General features: G+C 37.8%; 1 protein-coding gene across 1 annotated transcript in view; it reads right to left on the bottom strand.

Moving 5' to 3' along the window:
- Nucleotides 1-19,177, bottom strand: part of COL5A2 (collagen type V alpha 2 chain) — a 170,518-nt gene that overhangs the window by 22,888 nt on the left and 128,453 nt on the right. Inside the window, exons 29-45 of the mRNA XM_004701485.4 lie at nucleotides 18,709-18,762; nucleotides 17,737-17,790; nucleotides 16,950-17,003; nucleotides 15,307-15,351; nucleotides 13,763-13,861; nucleotides 12,670-12,777; nucleotides 12,363-12,416; nucleotides 10,293-10,346; nucleotides 10,019-10,072; nucleotides 9,599-9,652; nucleotides 9,109-9,216; nucleotides 8,924-8,977; nucleotides 8,004-8,057; nucleotides 7,197-7,358; nucleotides 3,997-4,104; nucleotides 1,885-1,992; nucleotides 220-273 (exon numbers count right to left, since the gene is read on the bottom strand). Coding sequence (XP_004701542.1) covers nucleotides 220-273; nucleotides 1,885-1,992; nucleotides 3,997-4,104; nucleotides 7,197-7,358; nucleotides 8,004-8,057; nucleotides 8,924-8,977; nucleotides 9,109-9,216; nucleotides 9,599-9,652; nucleotides 10,019-10,072; nucleotides 10,293-10,346; nucleotides 12,363-12,416; nucleotides 12,670-12,777; nucleotides 13,763-13,861; nucleotides 15,307-15,351; nucleotides 16,950-17,003; nucleotides 17,737-17,790; nucleotides 18,709-18,762 — 1,278 coding nt within the window. The remainder of the gene's footprint in view (nucleotides 1-219; nucleotides 274-1,884; nucleotides 1,993-3,996; nucleotides 4,105-7,196; nucleotides 7,359-8,003; nucleotides 8,058-8,923; nucleotides 8,978-9,108; nucleotides 9,217-9,598; nucleotides 9,653-10,018; nucleotides 10,073-10,292; nucleotides 10,347-12,362; nucleotides 12,417-12,669; nucleotides 12,778-13,762; nucleotides 13,862-15,306; nucleotides 15,352-16,949; nucleotides 17,004-17,736; nucleotides 17,791-18,708; nucleotides 18,763-19,177) is intronic.

Consider the following 19,177-nt stretch of genomic DNA (forward strand, 5'->3'; position numbering starts at 1 on the left):
ATACTTTAAACACAAAAATGTTCAATTACAGTACATAGGTATCAACCACACAAAGTATTTAAATGGTGGTGGAAACTTTCTGTTTTCATGCTTTTGTACATGGGTTTGAAATTTAAAGCACTCCAGATGCGTCCTCATCTAAAGCCTTTATGATGAACCAAAATACAAAAGCGCTTTGCTCTCCAACACTTGATGCTTCGATCACTAAAATGCCCTCACCCGTTCTCCAACAGCACCGTCTCGTCCTGGAGTACCGTCGTTACCAGCAGGACCCTATAAAGAATTATATTTGAAAATAATTAACTGAATAATGAAAGAATGTATTCTAACTGCCAGAAAAAGTAGCACACATTTCCATATCTTTTCTACCAACATAAATGATCATATATGAACGCCTCAGGTATAAAAAGGTTTCTGCCTTCTTTTTGACTGCTCTTAATTACTTGTAAAATTATTAATTCATATGTAATCTAAATTCCCCACTTGTATTTTTAATTTTAAAGATAGTTGAAAACTCAAATCCTTTGAGATCACCTGTAATTTAAAATTGAGCATTTATTTTTTATTTACATATTAACAAGTGAATGTTTTTTCTATTCTTGAGATTTTTTTCCAAATAGTATTCTTGAAATTTTGTATTAAGATATTCTGAGGTAGATGAAGGTTATCTACTGTGTGGTTCCAAATGCAGAGCATGACTGAAAAGGTAAAACGATAAAGAGAGAGAAAACATCAGGCTGGGCCTGGATTTCAGCGCTTCAGGCGGGACGAATAGGTGGACCAGACTGGACATTTTATAGGCAATGAAACCATCCTACGTGACACGTATAATGGTGGATAGCTGATATTTACTGTCAAAACCTAGAGAACGATACAACAGGAAGAGTGCAGGAGACCCAATGTGAACCATAGACTTTAGCTAGCAATAATGCCTCACTATTGACGCCTCAACTGTAATGAAAATACAGTTCCAGTGTTAATAACAGGGGAAACTATGCCTGGAGGGAAGTCGGTGGGAAGATAAAGCATCTAGCCATCTGGAAACTCCGAGTACTTTCTGCTCCACTTTTCAGTGAACCGAAACTGCTCTGAGGAAGCAAGGCCGTACTCTTGCGCACGCGCGCGCACACACACACACACAAATGGTCTTATTTTTAGAGCAGTTTAGTTATATATATATGCATATATATAATACAATAGAGAGGGTCCTCTCCTTATTTGTTTTAGATTTATTTTTAAGATCTGTGATTTCATCACTTGATCAAAATTTTCTCTGAAATGTATTGTCTCAAGAAAATCTGACATTAATATGGCATTAAACTGTTCTGTGATTTACTCATAAACGCTCGAAAAAGAGGAGTTTCCCATCTGAAACTTCTCAAATTTCTTTTCAAACCCTAATTTCCACTCAAACTGCCCTAAGGGAGCCTGCCATCTAGGTTACTTTAGAGTTTAGAGTGACGTGCAAGGAAAATGACCTTTACTTAGTTTGCCCTTTTCACGAACTGTAATAGTGATATTAATCCTATCACCATAAATCTGGGTGAGTTTGAAAAATGTACCATTACAGGATGACATAATAACAAGGGGGAAGATTAATGTATGTGTCTTCTGACCTTCCAGACAATTTGGCAATAAAAATCAATTAAAATGTTTAACTCCAGGCTAGACCAAAGTCAGTGCAAAGAAACCCACCTTGATCCCTCTTCTCCATGCCATCACTTAACCCACTCTCCAGGGAAGGAGAGCACATCAAATAATATCACTCCCATCTGTCCTTAAGGTCAAATGTAGAATCAATTTCTGAATTAGTTTCCCAACGAGAACAATACGGTCTGAGGGCCCCCAGATAGCGCGATAGAGCTATTTTCATGCCGTACTCACCTCCGGTCCAGGCTCCCCTACGGGACCATTTGAGCCCGGTGGTCCCACAGGTCCAGAGGGACCTTTATCTCCTGGCCCACCAGTTGGTCCGACTTTTCCTGGTGTGCCCTGAAATAAAAGTATAAATATACCAACTAATTTTGAAAGAAATGTAAGAATTTTAGTTCATATTAAGTTCACTTGTATTCAAATGCAACTAAGCCCAGCTTTCCCTAACAATTGCGCATTATCTGATAACACACACGCCACTATACTGCACCCTCAGAGGCACGCTCTCTTCTCTGACACAGCAAAACAACCAAAAAAAAAGGGTGATGTTGGTGGTGGTCTGATTACCTTTATCCATTGAATTTGGGTTTTGCCCTTGATTCCTGAAAGATACCCTTTAAAACCTTGGAATTTACCCAATAATTGAAATGACTTTGAAGAGGGCTCTGATATACGGAAATAAGGGAAACCCTCAATGACACAATCACCACCTTGAACTCACACATAGCAGTGATCATGGAGTTGATTTGAGACCGGCAGCCTTTCTGTCATAGTTAAAGTCACATACGCCGGAGCTAACTCAAAAGTAACTTACAACATCCACCAGACCATTTTATCTAACAGGTTATGTGAATTATGTGACTTGAATGGATCCTGGCCATGCCAGGGAGAGCCATTTAGTGATTTCAGTCCACCTCGGGGGAGAAAGGCATCATCCTACCAACCATAAATAACTAGGTAATGATTCAATGAAGACTCTGAGCATAAAAGCTCTGAAGACCTTCTGGTTGGTGAGCGCTAACTGATGCCTGTGCAGAGAGCATGTTCCTTTGTGAGATATCATCCTATGATCTCTCCATCTGCATCCTCTTTACTGGATTAAAACTATAACCATAAGTATAGCATTCTCAGTGACTTTAGTAAGTCCTTCTAGTGAATTCTCAAACCAGAAGGAGTAACTGAAAGTCACCAGGTCAGATTATGTGGGGAAGATCCTAAGGGCCCTTGAGCTTATTGCTCACATCCAGAGGACGTGGTGGAAAACCCTTGAATTTGTAGCAAGCAGGACAGAAGTAAGGATGTATGGGGATCTCCAAGCTCGTAGCTGGAGTATGAGTTTGCCAATCTGGGGGATTACGCTCTTTAGATTTATGAGATCTGATATGTCGCTTATGATTAGGATCAAAGGAAGTAATACTGCTTACACAATTGGGGGAAAATGAATATAATTGAAATGGGATTGCAATATGGTTGGATAGATTGAATTCTTTCATTCAGTTAGTATGGGAAATGGAACAGATTACATTAAGACTTGCAGTCTCCAGACCAGGTGTGCAATTTGGGTTCTAGTTATAGGTACCATAGTCAATTATGGATAGCTTTCAGAAATTTAATTTGCCAGCAAAACGGATGATTTTTCCCTGCTTTGTCTGATCCCCATATTTCTGTATCCTGGTTCTTAAGTCTGTCTTTGGGGGATTCTGCTTTCACGTCCCCATTTCACTACTACTAATAATAAGACATCCTTTAACTTCTGGTTTGCTAATTTCAGATGTCTACTCACATATCCCCACTCCTAGAGCCCCAGAAGTAACGTCTAGGTCTAGAAAATGGTTGTTGTTTTTTTTCCTTTCAAGAAAAAGAACAGCTTTAGGATCTGTCCCTGTTCATCCAACATTCATTTGCACTCTGACTCATTTTAGTTTAACTCATTCTTAGCTTTGATGGTTTATGAAAACTTACAGAATTATGAAATATGGATATGTTTGTTAAGCATATTTATTTTTTTGAAAGACTACCTACTCACCATCATATTGCCCCACCTCTCTAGCTCCATAGATATTTCTACTGTTTGATGAAATATTTAAGTATCATCAAAAATTCATAGCCTTCATTGCCCACTTCTCCAGCCAAAGGGCTTAACAAGTATATTTTCCAAAGATTTTTCAAAGTACCTAAGTGAAGAATTTGATCTTTGAGAAAGAAGTATTTATGCCTTAAAATAAAAAGACTGTCTGTCTACAGTTATTTAAGCTACTTAAATATGTTTATTAAGCAAAAACACCATAACTTATCCTCTCCACACAAACTTTAGTGCACGGACAGAATCAGATGACAACTCACCGCGGGACCGGGCAGCCCAGGCATGCCTCGCTCGCCGCGTTGCCCAGGCATGCCGACAATTCCTCGTTGCCCAGTCGTTCCAGCAGGACCAGGGGGACCATCTGGGCCCTAGTGTGAAAGAGAAAGTACAATGAGACGTTCTTCAGGGTAAATGTATATTGTATCATATGCTACAGCTCTACCGAAATGTTAATATGAGGAAAAAGTCCTCCATTTTATTAAGCTTTAATTATATCCATGGGTAAAACAAAGTAAAAATCATGGAAACCATTATCAAGCAAACATATCAAAATGTGACATTATTACTTTTTGACCTCTTCCAAAGATCTATATAGGTCACAAGATTGTATCTCCAGCTCTCTAACCCTTCCCCCAAAGAATGCCGGGCTCTTCAGTTTACACCATGTCAAAATGCATGCTTTGGAGTTTGCAAGGCCGTAACTCCTGTTCCATTTACATGTTCTTGGAGTATTGGTCTGGAAGGGGCATGAGCAGGGTTGTAAGGTAGATAGATAGGGCCAGGTTTCCCAACCAAATTCTCATAAAGACAGCTCTTGCATTCCTTGAAGAATGAGTAGGTACACTATTGTGATAGAAAATAATTCCATGGCTCACCTTTCCTAGCCTCTTACTCACCAATTCAGTTTCCAATTGTCTTACAACTTCTTAATAAGCCTTGTGTCTTTTGAGAAAATCTATCAAGCTTGCCCCTTTGTAATTACAACGACACAGTTCATATAGGTTGTGTTGTTGGCTAGGCATTGGAGTATTACCTGCAAGGTGGGTTGTTCAAGCCCACCAGCCACTCCTCAGGAGACCGTAAGTCCGTTTGGTCCCATAAAGATTTACCACTTCAGAAATGCTACCCGGGGTCATTATGAATCAGAATCAACCCGATGGCAGTGGGTTTTTTTAGAGTGAGAAATCTTCTGAGCTGCCCTCTCTGCCTTAAATTCAACTGGCCCAGCAGACCACCTTGGAAATTAGTTTTGATTGGAACTATTTTTGAAGGCGCCCTAACTCTAAGGATTAAGACAACTGTTTACTAAGAGAATTTATCTGTTATCTACTAAAAACAGACACATGCTTATACATAGTCTTTTTGAAACTGACCAGTGTAGGAACTGGTTTCTTTGAACTGGAATCTTAGGAACAATATTTTTTTTTACGTATCCTAGTATCCATATGTACATTAAATTTTTAATCCACCTAAAACTGCTAAGGTAATTCAAAGGTGAAAGTGACTTATCAGTTAAAAAGGAATTTAAAGACCAAATTTTAATATTGACTGAATGAAAGAAGTAACTACACAGAGAAGAACTTTTATACTTTTCAAAAAGGTAAAAATAAAATTTAAAAAGTCAAGAAAAAGCTGAACAAGCTCCGAGTACTATGAGTGACCATATCCTGCTGTGACAGAGTAGTTTTGTAGGGTGTTACTACTAAGGAAACTGTGTAAAACTGAATCCATTCTCCAATTTAAGAACAATTAGTTCTTACATCATGGCCCTGCTTGAGACTCGCCCTCGGAAGGGAACACAGAGGTGATGGGTGCTATAGCAAGATGTGGTGAAGAATGTAGATGTGCCCAGCTAGCACATAAAATAGCATCTGGGGTCTTAAAGGCTTGTTTCCAAACAAGCAGCCATCTAAGTGAGATGTCAACTAAGTCCACACTGAAGAAGCACACCATCATCAGTCATCAAGGTATAATAAAGTATATAATCCAAAGTTGAAGGAGGGAATAGTATCAGAGGCTAAATTGTAAGAAATCAGTTTGCAGAAGGCTATGGATGACAGTGGGAGCCCAAGATACATTTGTGGGAGCTACATAGGAAATACGCCTCCAGTGATCTCCCTCTGTCCATAATAGAGGGAGGGCAGGAAAGTGGTTACTAAGCAGAGCACATTGGAGAGGTGACTACAGAAGGTCAAAAGAAAAAACCTGGGGAAAATGAAGACCCAATGCCGGGGGTTTAAGTGGAGAGAAAATGTTCTGAGAATGATGAGGGCAATGAATGTACAAATGCGCTTTACACAATTGATGTGTGTATGGATTGTGATAAGAGTTGTATGAGCCCCTAATAAAATGATTTTTTTTAAAAAGGAAAAACCTGACGTGAACAGTTAACATCTTGTCTGCTGATCCCCCCTCTGATACACATTAGGCCTGATCTGGTTTTCAACATTGTCTATTGTGTTTTGTGTTCTGTTGGTTCCTGTTGGGGTTTAATCTCAGGTGTGTATGTCATTGGGGTGGGGGTGGGGTGTCACCCTCTTGAGTTTGTGTTGTATGTTTTTCTGTTTTTCAGAATAGTTAACCCAGGTTGATGAACCCATAGGGATAGCAAGTAGAATAAGGGTTTCTGGGGGGACTGTGGGAGTTAGGAAAAAGGAGGGTAAAAGGAGCCAATGTCAAGGTTCCAGGAAGGAAAAGAATGCTTGGAAACTAATTGTGGTAGCAATTGTACAATAATGCTCGATGTGATTGAACTATGGAATGATATATTAACGCCCAGTTTTTTTAAAAAAACCTGCGTAAAGAGTACACAGGATTGTTTTGCATTTTTTCTAATAACTCTATTCAAATCTACAATCATCTTAAAATTAAAAAAAAATAAAAAGTAAAACGGCTAGCTGTATAAAGACATGCCTAAACAGAATGGAAAATAAATAAAATAATATTTTAAAAATAAATTTTCTTCCTACAGCTCAAATATTTAGACAATTATTTTCTTGTTTAAGTTTTTAACATCATATTCATTACATATAGATCTTTCTCTGTAAAAAATTCTAAATTAAAATGCATAGCACCTAAAGCATCGGTTCTCAACCTGTGGGTCTCAACCCCTTTGGGGGTCCAACGACCCTTTCACAGGGTCCAACGACCCGATTCATAACAATAGCAAAATTACGGTGATGAAGTGGCAACGAAAATAATTTTATGGTTAGGGGTCACCACAACATGAGGGACTGTATAAAAGGGTCGCGGCGTTAGGAAGGTTGAGAACCACTGAGTACTACAAGGTCCTGGGCAGGTGTCCAGGATGAGGTTTTCTTGCGGAGGGACGATGAGTATTAAGGGTTTCCGGTGCACATCGGGTTGGCTCTGCGTCAGAATGACTGGATGGCAGGCAACAGCAGTGATGGTACTAAATTTCTCCATTAGGGCTGGTCGAGAATCGAGATGCGGGACTTACAGACTGCCCATCTTCTCCTGGGTCCCCTTTGTCTCCTGGGCCGCCAGGGGGTCCAGCTGGTCCTCGATCGCCCACTCGCCCATGAGAGCCAGGATCCCCACGAAGACCCGGAGGTCCCTCCTTCCCAGGTTCGCCTAAAGGCCCAGCAGGTCCTAGAGCACCCTGGTGCAAGAGAGACAGAAACACCCCGTAGGGCGAAATAAAAGCCAAGTACGAGGAACTGAAGCAATGTCCCAGCATCTGCTGGAGATGCCTGTTAGGTAATAAGTCATTCTGTGTTCTTAAACAAAGCACAACAAAAACAGCTGTAGCTGAATTCCCCAGGAGAAAAGCTACATATCACTTTCAGACAGTTCCTTTCAGTTATTACTAAGAGTGATGACATTAACTGGAATTTCTTCTTCTTTACGGCTCTACTCCAACAATGAATATACAATATTTAATTGTCTGACCTTATCTTAGAATAAAAGAATGGCATTTATTAAAGAAAGTTTCAGAGGTGCTTTCTGATAAAAGTAATGCTCAAACATTGAGGATGAAAAGAATGTACAAATAAACTCCCCCCAAATATTGGATTATTAAGTATAAATTTGCTTTGACAAAATACCAGTATGAATAACTGGGAAACAATGATCAAAACAGGGAAATTAATAAAGTAAAAGAATAAATGAAGACTCAAATGCATATAGATGTATCTATATACATCGACAACTCTACCAACAGAGATAAGGCAGTGAGATCTAAAGTCACGCATATATATTTACAATTACGCCACTGTCAATGACGTGAATGACTGCTTTGACTCACAGTCGGTCCTGGAGGTCCAACTCTGCCAGCAGAACCAGGGAATCCTGTGGCCCCCTAGAAATACAATGGCATCTCAGCAATTTAAAGGGATACGAATTCGCTAGGTGCACTTGCCTGTAATCTATTTTCAATTATTTTTAAAATTTATGTATATATTTTTAAGATCATTTTATTGGGTGCCCTTACAACTCTCGTTACAATCCATACATCAATTGTCTCAGACATATTTGTACATATGTTGCCAACATTCTTTTCTAGACATTTACTTTCTATGGAGCCCTTGGGATCAGCTCCTCTTTTTCTACCCTTCCTCCCCTCTCCCCACCCTCGTGGCCCCTTGATAGATTATAGATTGTTATTATTTCATGTCTCACTCCGACCGCTGTCTCCCTTCCCCTCTGGTTTCTGCTGTTCTTCCCCCTGTGGTTCTGGGCCCTTCATGGTGTCCTGTAATCTATCTTCACAAGGAGACTTAGGCCTTTAGGGAACCTTCCATGTTAAGAGTGATTTTTCTTAATATAACATATACCTGTTTTCAGATTAATTTCATATTAACCAATAGGAAGAATACTACTTATTTCATACTATTTTAATTCATCCTGAACCTACCTACACAACCAGAGATAAAATCTTCTTAAAATTTTATACATACTTATTATACTAAAAGCTTTTACATGAATCATTTTGGGGATATGGATGCACATATACATTATTTATGGGACAGCTGATCTCCCAAGGTAACAAAACTGATTTTAATCCAGAAGGCTCAGTCAAGAGTTCTTTCCATCTTACTGTGCAATTGATGTGAGTAATATTTTATTGTTATAGCTCCATATTAAAAGTAACTTTAAAGTGGTCCACAAAACCCTGCATGTCTATGACTAGCTGTTCATCACCCCCAGAACTTCACATTAACTTACAGGTGGACCCTGAGTTCCTCGACCACCCTTTAGTCCAGGCACACCATTAGGACCCTAACGAGAAATAAAAACAAAAGCGCATTTCGGCAATTATGAACACTGGTTAATATAAGCTTTGGGTCAATAATCTCAAATGATGTCCTTTCACATCCCCGAACCACCCCCACTCCATACCCTTAACTCACATGAGGACCAGGGGATCCCGCCAGACCTTGTGGTCCAGGAGAACCGGCATCTCCCTTCTGTCCTGGCTCTCCCGGCTCACCTTTTACACCAGGTTGCCCATCAGGGCCCTATAGACAATTGTATGAATAAATAAGCAGTTAATTGTAACATTTATAGGCCAAGTATTCCATAATAACGATTGCTAGCCGATCATTTGGTCATTTATTTTAAATGCTCTTTGGTAATTAGGAGAAAATTCAACATTGAAGAGATCTTTGAACACAGCCTGAAAAATAAACCACTTGTTTATCATAACAAATCTGCAAAATCATCAATTCTGAAGCTAATCTATGAAAAAATAAATTGAAAATGAGAATATTGACTACAAAACTATACTTTCCAGAATCTTTAACATACCTCACACGTATAACAATGAGCATTAATCAAGTGCCGTGCTATCACAAGAAGACGGTTCGTTTACAAACTGAGGCTATATGGAAAATGATCTACCTGGGGTCCAGCAAAACCAACCGCTCCTGTGGGGCCGTTTTCACCACGAGAGCCCTGAGAAGACAAGGATGACTATAGCTTCCACACATACGAATGAGGAACAGTGCTTAAAAATACAAGTACACAACTTGACAAGGCTTAAAATATGCACATACAGAGAAATCTTACAGTGATTGTTTGAGGAAGATTCTCAAAGGTGATACAAAGATATGTGGCTCATAAACAAAATGCCCAAAGTCAAACGTTTCAAAGAGACTAATATACTGTAATAACATTTTTAAGTGTAATTAAAAGTTGATCACCAGGAAGCTATAAGTAGCCTACACAAGCAGGCCTGGTTTCATGTAAGCATCAAGACAAAGGATGGAAGGTTGTACTGTTCAGTCTTACACAAAATGATGTACAAAGACTGTCACTTACAGGATTTCCACGAGAGCCCGGTGGACCAACTAAACCCCGGGGACCAGGTTCACCCTGGAAAGCAGATTTTAGAAGGTTATTGTCCACAGCAACATAAAAACCCTAATCTAATTGTAGGATGTTGGGTTTATGTGTGGGGAAACAGTAGGGCGGGGGAAGGGCTCTATGATAATGCCGTACAAATATCATATTTTATGGGAGAAAAAAATTTATTTAAAAGCCAGAGCAATGTCTTATAACTTTGGGCCTACAAAATAACAACCCATGACCTTACCTTTTCTCCAGTGGGGCCTGCAGGACCGGGAGGGCCCAGAGGACCAGGCAGACCCTGTCAGTGAGCGGAACACAGACATAGTGAGGGCAAGAAGACACAGAAAGGCACTTCTCAAACCTCAGAATAAGAGACTATTTTGTTACAGGCTGGCTGTTTTGGTAAAAATACTATTTACGATGAACAATGTAATTTCTCTGTATTTGAGTTCTCAAGAGTTTCCATCCTGTTTAAAACAATACCATCAAATTTTCTTCACAATTTTTTAAATCCAAATCAATGCATCAATACATAAAACTGTCTTTGAACATTAGATCTAAATTCATGCTATTTTTAACAGTGCCCTAACTTCGGAGTATATTTTTTAATATCGATTTTGAAACAAAACAAGGACAGAATGAAAAGAAGCTTTTCTCCTTGGGTGTAGAAAGCTACTACATTCTTGAGTTATAACATAATTACATAACATTTCTCATTTCACTGAACGTGTGAAATGTGACCAAAGCATTAGTTCTCCACGTTCCTCTGCGATGAAAAGGTGCTCGTTACACTCAACGTGTAAAGAGCTGTCACATGGGGAACACACTTGTCATTGTGGGTCACAAGACTGAAATCTTTAAATGCTGAGCTATGTGGAAGTCTTTTCCAAAGAAATTTGTCTTACACTTGTGTATTGCCACTCCATACGCAGCCAGAATATTCTCTGGTTGTTTACTATCTAAATGTTTTACTGAAGACACTGGCTTTTCAATTTATATTTTTATAAGAACATTAGAAAATTACATGATAATGGTCTCTGAATATATATTAGAATAACAGTCTTTAATAATTTACCTAATTTACTTTCTTAAATAACATAATTAGATAGAAAGGTCACCTCATTGCTTATATTCACATTGTTTTATGTAGAGGAAATGTATTATTCATTTATATCCCTTTATACTAGTCTACACTAAGTTTTATAAACTGCTTCATTGTTAAAGCAATGTATTGCTCTCATTAAGTAAAAAACATTGTCTAAATGCTGACTCCATTATATTGCACTTTTAAAGTCAGATCATGGGAAAGTCAAGCATTTCACCTTTAATTAGCTTTTCAGAACACACAAAAAATAGGTAACGACAATTTAGACTAAAAACCTACTTAGACTTTATTCTACAATCGGAAGCTAACGTACGCAGTATCGTAACAGTGGTGTGATGAGCAGAGCCAATAGAGCAAGACTGAGCTCCTTTTGAGGTGGCACCTGCTATTGTCAGGGCCCAAAACATGACAATTCATGTCACACTGAAATAGGAATTGTTCATCAATTGTCAGGGAATATTCCAGGACATATTGTACATCTGAGTCACTGTAACTAAAAGTTAAAAAACTGGGATAATCACTCAGGCCTGAGAAGCTATTAACCTCCTAGTCAGATGGTCCTTGATATGGCAAATGTATTCTGTTTTTGAAAACCTAATGCTTATACATGGGAAGCGAGCCTGATCGTATCTAATAATAACAAAGCTAGCGAAATGGCTGGTTGTGAGGTGCATTAAGTAATGCTTTGAGGTCAGCCGTCTTTCTCTACTTTTCATATATTTAATCTCTTTATTGATGAAAACATTAATGATGATTGAGTGTGCAGTGATTTTCTCACCACTCACATCCAGAATACTGAGAAACATTTATCATAACACTGGCCCCTTTACAAAACCCTGTCTGCACCAGAATGAGGTCTGGGCCAGCTCATTAGAACAGCAGTTTTGTAGAAATAAAGTTTACCCTTAAACTAAAATGAAGATAGAGAAAGATATGAAGTGTTTCGACCCCTAAAAGCTCTGATCGCACAGTGCCATAAGGTGTCTTATCTTATTATCTCAAAAATGGCAACTTTTGGGCTAACTTTCATTCAGAGTAAGTGAAATTGGTGTCCACGCTCGATCAACAGGGAATCTGAAATTTCATCATTCTCCAAACCCTGACTGCCAAGGAAACATGATCAGCCTTACTTTTGAAAGTTCAGGCAAAATCACTCGCTAAAGACTGCTGATTTCTAGTCCACGAAGGGAAAGGTCTGTTTTTACTTACTCTTGCTCCATCGTTTCCTGCTGTGCCTTCAGCACCTTTTTCTCCTATGCCACCCTGGGAAAATACAGAAACATAATTTACCCACTTAGTGTATCTTTCCCACGCTTGCGAGGAAGCTTCCTGTGAGCAGGAATTTCTCACATCTCCGTCGGTATCCTCTTGAGTCTATAATGGTGCCTGCAGTGGGCAGTTTCTTAAGAACTACGTATTTCATCATTGAGTGAATTAATGACTTGTGACTCAAGATGACAGAGAGGAAAGCTTCTCTACACAATCTAAAAGAATGAACGGAAAGAACAAGACTTACTCTGTCACCTTTGGGCCCAGGAGTTCCTGCGATTCCTCTTTCTCCGGGCATTCCTTGAAGACCCGGTGGGCCTGTATCTCCCGGGGTCCCACTTGGGCCTGGGCTTCCCTAAAGTGAAGGAACAGTAAGGGCCCATCAACATATTAAGATTGCCCTACATGAAATTGCTGTCAGGGTCGTAAAACATGGTTGAATGTGAGGATTTTCATTGGTGGAACTCTGCTCATATTTTTAATTGGGGAAATTTATCTGGATTGCTATATTAAATAAAATAATAATTTGCCTGATGATTGTTGTATGTTGTTAAGCTTTTCCTCTGTAAAAATGATCACCAATTCAAATAAAAGTGATATATTTGCCTTCTTTTTTATCTCCTTTTGTCTGTACCACTATAGGGATACTAACAAAGTTAGAGGATATTGCATTCTGTCTAGAGAAATATTTAATTCTCAGTCTAATAAGTTAGTGGTAGTAAGCTTTAATGAAGGTCACTCAGTGATTATATTGCATAACTTATTCAATCACTTTGAACCCTGAAGATATAAGGGGTCTCATGTTATACAATTAGAAAAATTGCACTTCATTTGTGTATATAAAAGTTGTACATATAAACTTCTACCAACCACAAGATGACACACACACCCAAAAAGGATAATTAATTTTGCTTTACAATGCATAGGAGTTTTATATTTCAAAAACATAATTTTTATGGATTTTGTAAGCAGATTGCCTAAAAATGAAACAAGGAAAGTGGAGCATATAACTACGAATGCCTCTCAATAAAATAAAAGGTGTTAAAGTTCTCACCTCTTTATGGAGTCTACTATTTAAAATTTTTATAAATAAGCTTTAAGAATAGGTTCTGTTATGGAAATAAGCCATTATATGTTCTCCATCATAAGTCCCATGATAGGACAGAATCCTTTTTTTCAGCTGACCCTATTGCCAATAAATCTTTAGAGGCAATAATTTAGTGTTTGTTGAAGAACATTCCATAATCGAATTGTTTTGCAAAAACAAGATAAGTACATCCTCATATCATTGCGTGTTTACTAAGGAGCACTTTTGGAGCATGACAAAAGAAAGTACTTACTTTTGGACCATCAGGACCATGTCCTCCAGCCATTCCTTTCTCCCCAGGGAGTCCAGTTATCCCGGGTTCTCCTCTTTCCCCAGGATTTCCACGCTCTCCCTAACAGAAAATTAGAATATTAAGTAATCTCAGTTTTCAATCTACCAATGTATCAAAATGTCTCTGGCAATCTTCAAAGTGGCTTCTACCGAAAAAAAAATTGTTTTAGAAATAAGCTCAATCACTAGGTCTTAGTTTCCGAATTTAATGATAAGAAAAAAAATTTGAAGAAAAGATATACTAACTTCACAAGACAAAATATTTATCACAAATATCTCATTATTTTGTGTTCAGTAGTTTTTATCTTTGTCTTTTACTCTTGTGCACACAATCCTGCAATAACAGTAACTTAAAGCAACATCTACAAGTACATATAAAATAGTAGACATGCAAGCCGAACAGCGGTTGGGATGGGAATGGGAATATACCTACAATTAGCTGTAGGATTGGCAGAGGGAATTAATACACATGAATTTAAATTGCAGTAAACATATGCAAGGGTATTGTAGAGCAAAGTTCTGATATCTTCTTAGCTATAAGCAAATACCTTGAGGGAATTACTCACTGGACATGAGGCTTTAAAACCATGGTCTCAGATGACAACTAGGTAAACTGGCACAACGTAGTCCACCAAGCCAGTAGTCTACATCCTACTGGATACGTAAACGCTTGTGAGCAACCATATAAGATGCAAGTTTCTCTCTCTGCCTCTTTAGAGCAAAGAAAAGTGAAGACTCAAGGAGGCCATTTGTCTGAAGAACTAATGGGACATGTACCTGGCTCCACTACCCAGAAACAAGAAGAACTAGATGGTGCCTAACTGTCACTACAGACCACTCCAGTATCACAATAGAAAGTCCTGCATAGAGAGACAGAGAAAGAAAGTAGAACAAAGTTCAAAATTGTTAAAAACAAACAAACAAACAAACAAACCAGATTTACTGATACAATACCAGGGTATTTCAGAAAGCTCAGGGAATGATGGAATTGGACAATAATGCAAATTCCCACTATAGTATACACCATGAGACTGCGTGCCCTTAGACACTCCAAGCCTAGTACCAAACCGATCTCAGGGATCAACTTTCAGCCAAACCACACACAGGCTCATACAGTGAAGAATGGCAACTCGGAGGCATGTCCTCCTAAATACCAGACGGCATAGGAGTTTTATATTTCATAACTTATTCAATCAGACGGCAGCATTTACCCTTAAAGAAAACTCAAACGGCAGGGAGGGGCAGGAAAGAATGGCAAATCGAAAGGAGGCACCCAGGAAGGAAAAGTGTGGTCACACTGGGAAGACTGCACCCAGCGCCAAATCCGCATGAAGTGCTGACTAGCAAAAGAACAGGCTTTTTGCTAGCATGCACACAAACTACAATTTAGAAATATTTTTTATCTAGTAAAAGAACTTATGCTTAAAATAAAACTCGCTGGAAGGTAAAAGCACATTTTTCAAGTGCTACCAGCAGCAAAGCAGTCAGAGTGGAGACAATACTTACTCTAGGTCCTAAGGGGCCAACTGCTCCCGCGTCTCCAGGAACGCCCTGAAAATACATATGTTCAATGATTGAAAGAACATCTTTGAAGCAGCTCTTGTGTATTTATTGGAAAATAGTCCAAAAATACACTTCACTGCTAGTAATACACCATTGGAATAAATACATTAAGTGCATCGATTTACTGCACTAAATAAGCCCCTATTGTTGAAGACAATTATGCATGCTTTTGTCAACAACAGGATACCTCTTACAGCTAATGAAAATTGTATTTCTAGACATATATTTTGTTATGCTTGAATGTTTTATTTTTGACACGGAGAACCTGTGAAATATTATCTCACAAAGACAGTCCGCTAGTTTTTCAGAGGCAACAAAATACTTGCTAATGGTTGTTCATTCCTTAACAGAACAAGAAAATATTTTAATGAGGAAAGATGTTATAATGATCCCCTAAATAAGAGTTGATCTTTTAATAGGGCCAATTCACTTCCTTTCCATTGTTTTTTGAGCACATCATATAGATAGAACACACGGCTAGAAATTGTCGATTTAAACTAGTACAGTCAAGACTACAATAAAAGCTTTAATTTGGCCTTAACTATGGAAACCTGTCTTATCAAATCTCTTCTCTCTGACAATGATAATAACACTAGCAAGTTGGCCTTTCCATCTATCCCTTAAATTTTCTCTCTTCATTATAACGTGATAGTGGTTAAAACCTAAATCTATTCCACATATTTCCTACTTAAAATTCCTTCATCTGCTTCCTTACTGTAATTCTGTAGAAGAAATTTTATACAAATTAAGACATTCCATCATCTGTTCCATGACTCATCCATCCAGTCTCCTCTCTTTTGAACATATGGTCCACATTCCTGATCTACAGATATGCAGAATTACGATCGTTGCCTTCAATTTGTTGGCAATCCTTTGGACATTTGCAGCTGTTGGTTCCACGCCTTTTCTTCCTTCCTTTATAACACTACCATTTATCCTTCATATTTCATGAGCGCTATCACCTTTCCTAGGAAAATTTCTTAAGCTCCAAGTCTATATTAAGTGCATCTTACATGTTTTCATAAACAATAGTGCCTCCCCTACGATATTACACATTACTATTGTCATTGCTTTATCATAGTCTCTATCACTCACTGTTCTGTAACCTAAGGGCAAGGACCATATCTCTTTTATTCAGTTGGGGAAAGTCAGAGCCTAGTAGAACCATGCATTCAGAATTCTCAGCACATACATGTTGAATGCAAGATGAATAAACGTACCACTTGAAGAAAAATAAACTAAATAAATCTATATGCCAGTACAATAACAGTTGGAAATGGTTAATATCTGTTCATAAAAATTTATAAAACCTCCAATAAAATTATATAATTAGGGTAAAATATTTCAAGGAGTGAAGAACATAATTCTGGGAAACTAAGAACTAGGATTCAATCTATATTCCTAGTAGCCAAGGTTGCACATCGGGTCCCTCTGAGTCAGGGCTGATTCAACTCACCTAACAGCAAGTCTGTTTAAGGGTTAAAAGAAAATAAATATGTGCAAAGCAAATGAATATCCAATCTTATACGTAAGTGTTATTGTAAGCCAGACATTGTTAACATTGCAAATTTTATTTGAAAGCTTGCCTGATCTCCTGGCTTTCCACCTTCCCCAGGAGGGCCTGGAGGACCAGGAAGTCCCTAAAACAAAATTAAGGAAATAAAATGATTGGTCTGTGAAACTTTCCTAGGTCACCAATATTAACAGTTGACCTCTTACAATTCATAAAGCCTCCAAGATGATGTTTGCATACAAAAGAAATTGCTCAGGCACAGGTTAAGTCAGATCAGAATGAAAGAACTACATGACACATAACACATTTTCACTTTCACACCAATTAGCAAAATAATAAAAACATTTAACAGACTCCTTATACTTTTTATTTTTAATTTTTATGCAGACTCCTTATACTTATAGAGTTTTATATTTCTCAAAGCACTACTTTGGGGTGCTAAAATATTACTGAATTCAGTCATGAAAGGTTTTCTTTTCCAAATTATGATTACATATGTTATTCAATAATCTACCATGTTTATATACATAGACAGCCCTAAAATTCAATAATAATTTTTAGATACTACCAATAAAATTAGAAACATCTTTAAAATAGCTTACTAAACTTTGTTGATATATCAAGAACTTTTTATCCTTTTTCATTTTTAATAGTTTTGGGTTTGGCCAGTTTTTCTAATAAGAGTCTGTTCCTCCTCTTTGAACAAAAATGTCTTATTTTATACCAATGTTTATCTTATTCCTCAAAAGGGAGAAGTTTTACTAATTGTAGAATTTTACATCATCCAATATAAATTTTTATAGTTTTAAAATGCATTTAAGTGAATGGAAGCAGAAATAGCAAGATGAGTGAGTGCGTACCTGAAAACCGGTGGGGCCAGGAGGGCCCTGTTCTCCTCTTTCCCCGGCCAGACCCTGAGTCAGGAATAAAGAAAGTCAGCAGTTCACCCAGACTGTCAGACCTGCCTCCCACTGGGTTTACAACCACATTGATATTTCTTTGAATTTCCTTGTCGCAAATGTTTTCAGTTTAACGATATAATAAACCAAGATTAAAAGTCATATAACAGTGATGTTTGAAATCCTTTCTACTAAGATGTTTTTTTCCAAAGCCAGTGAAATGACCGATGGTATGTATTTCTTTGGGGATCCATTTTGTAGAATTAACTATACAATTAAAGAAAGGGTGTACAAAATTGAGTATAGGAAAAATCCATTATTTTCTCATATTTAATCTGAGAGAATAGTATTCCCCCTGTAGTATATTTCTAAGTGCCATACAATGTATTGCTCAAGCCTTCAACATTGACATATCCAAGGAAAGAGGAGTAAACATTTTAGAAATCTATTTAAATTGTCCTGTGAAAAAGCAAATACACACTCCAAATACCCCACGTGAACAACATTATGAGACCCTTGGACAAAAGCAGAAACGAGAGGAAAATAGGCTCCTTTTCACCAATCCAAATAAAAGCCTTTCAATAGTTTCCTATAAGATATATAATTAGAAGAAGTTGGATTATAATCAACTGTTTAAAATAAGATACATTATGCAATGTATTGGTCAAACACTATTTTCTTTAGCGTATATATTCTTCAACCATGATTCATAAAGACAAAGACTTTGTCTTCAGAGTCTTGAAAATGTTTAAAGTGAAAAAGCAATCATCATATTGATAAAGGCAGAAGATGCCATAGCAAAAACCTTGTGCTATTTTGTACTTTCTATTTTTCCACTTCTCCTGAGACTTATTCTAGAACAAACATTACGAGGTAGGACAGACATCAAGGAAAATTGCAATGTGAGTGTATTCTTATTAAAATATCACGCACCGGAGGACCCACGGGGCCAGAAGGACCAACTTCACCATCTTTTCCAGGCGCTCCCTGGATCATAAAAGATAATCTGTTAAGTGAGACATTTAAATCTAAAGAGTTTCTATAAACTATATAAACTTTATATAAACTATAAACTAAAGAGTTCATAATAGATATAATTAAAATTATACTACACAGAGAGTTATAAATTATATATTACCTATTTACAATATAGTTAACATATATAGTTTTAGTTATAGTTCAGTTTTAGTTGTTATATATGCACACAGATCCTTAATATACAAACACACATACTAGTATGTGTATGATGTATGTGTGTATGAAACTCAGTCATTGAGTCGATTCCAATTCCTAGCAACCTTATAGGACAGAGTAGAACTGCCTCTGTGAGTTTCAGTGACTCCATCTCTCAGAGTAGACCTGCCTCTGTGAGTTTCAGTGACTCCATCTCTCAGAGTAGAAC

This window comes from Echinops telfairi, unplaced genomic scaffold (assembly GCF_000313985.2).
Source record: "Echinops telfairi isolate 266 unplaced genomic scaffold, ASM31398v2 ScPeMD7_3;HRSCAF=10, whole genome shotgun sequence".
Taxonomy (NCBI): domain Eukaryota; kingdom Metazoa; phylum Chordata; class Mammalia; order Afrosoricida; family Tenrecidae; genus Echinops; species Echinops telfairi.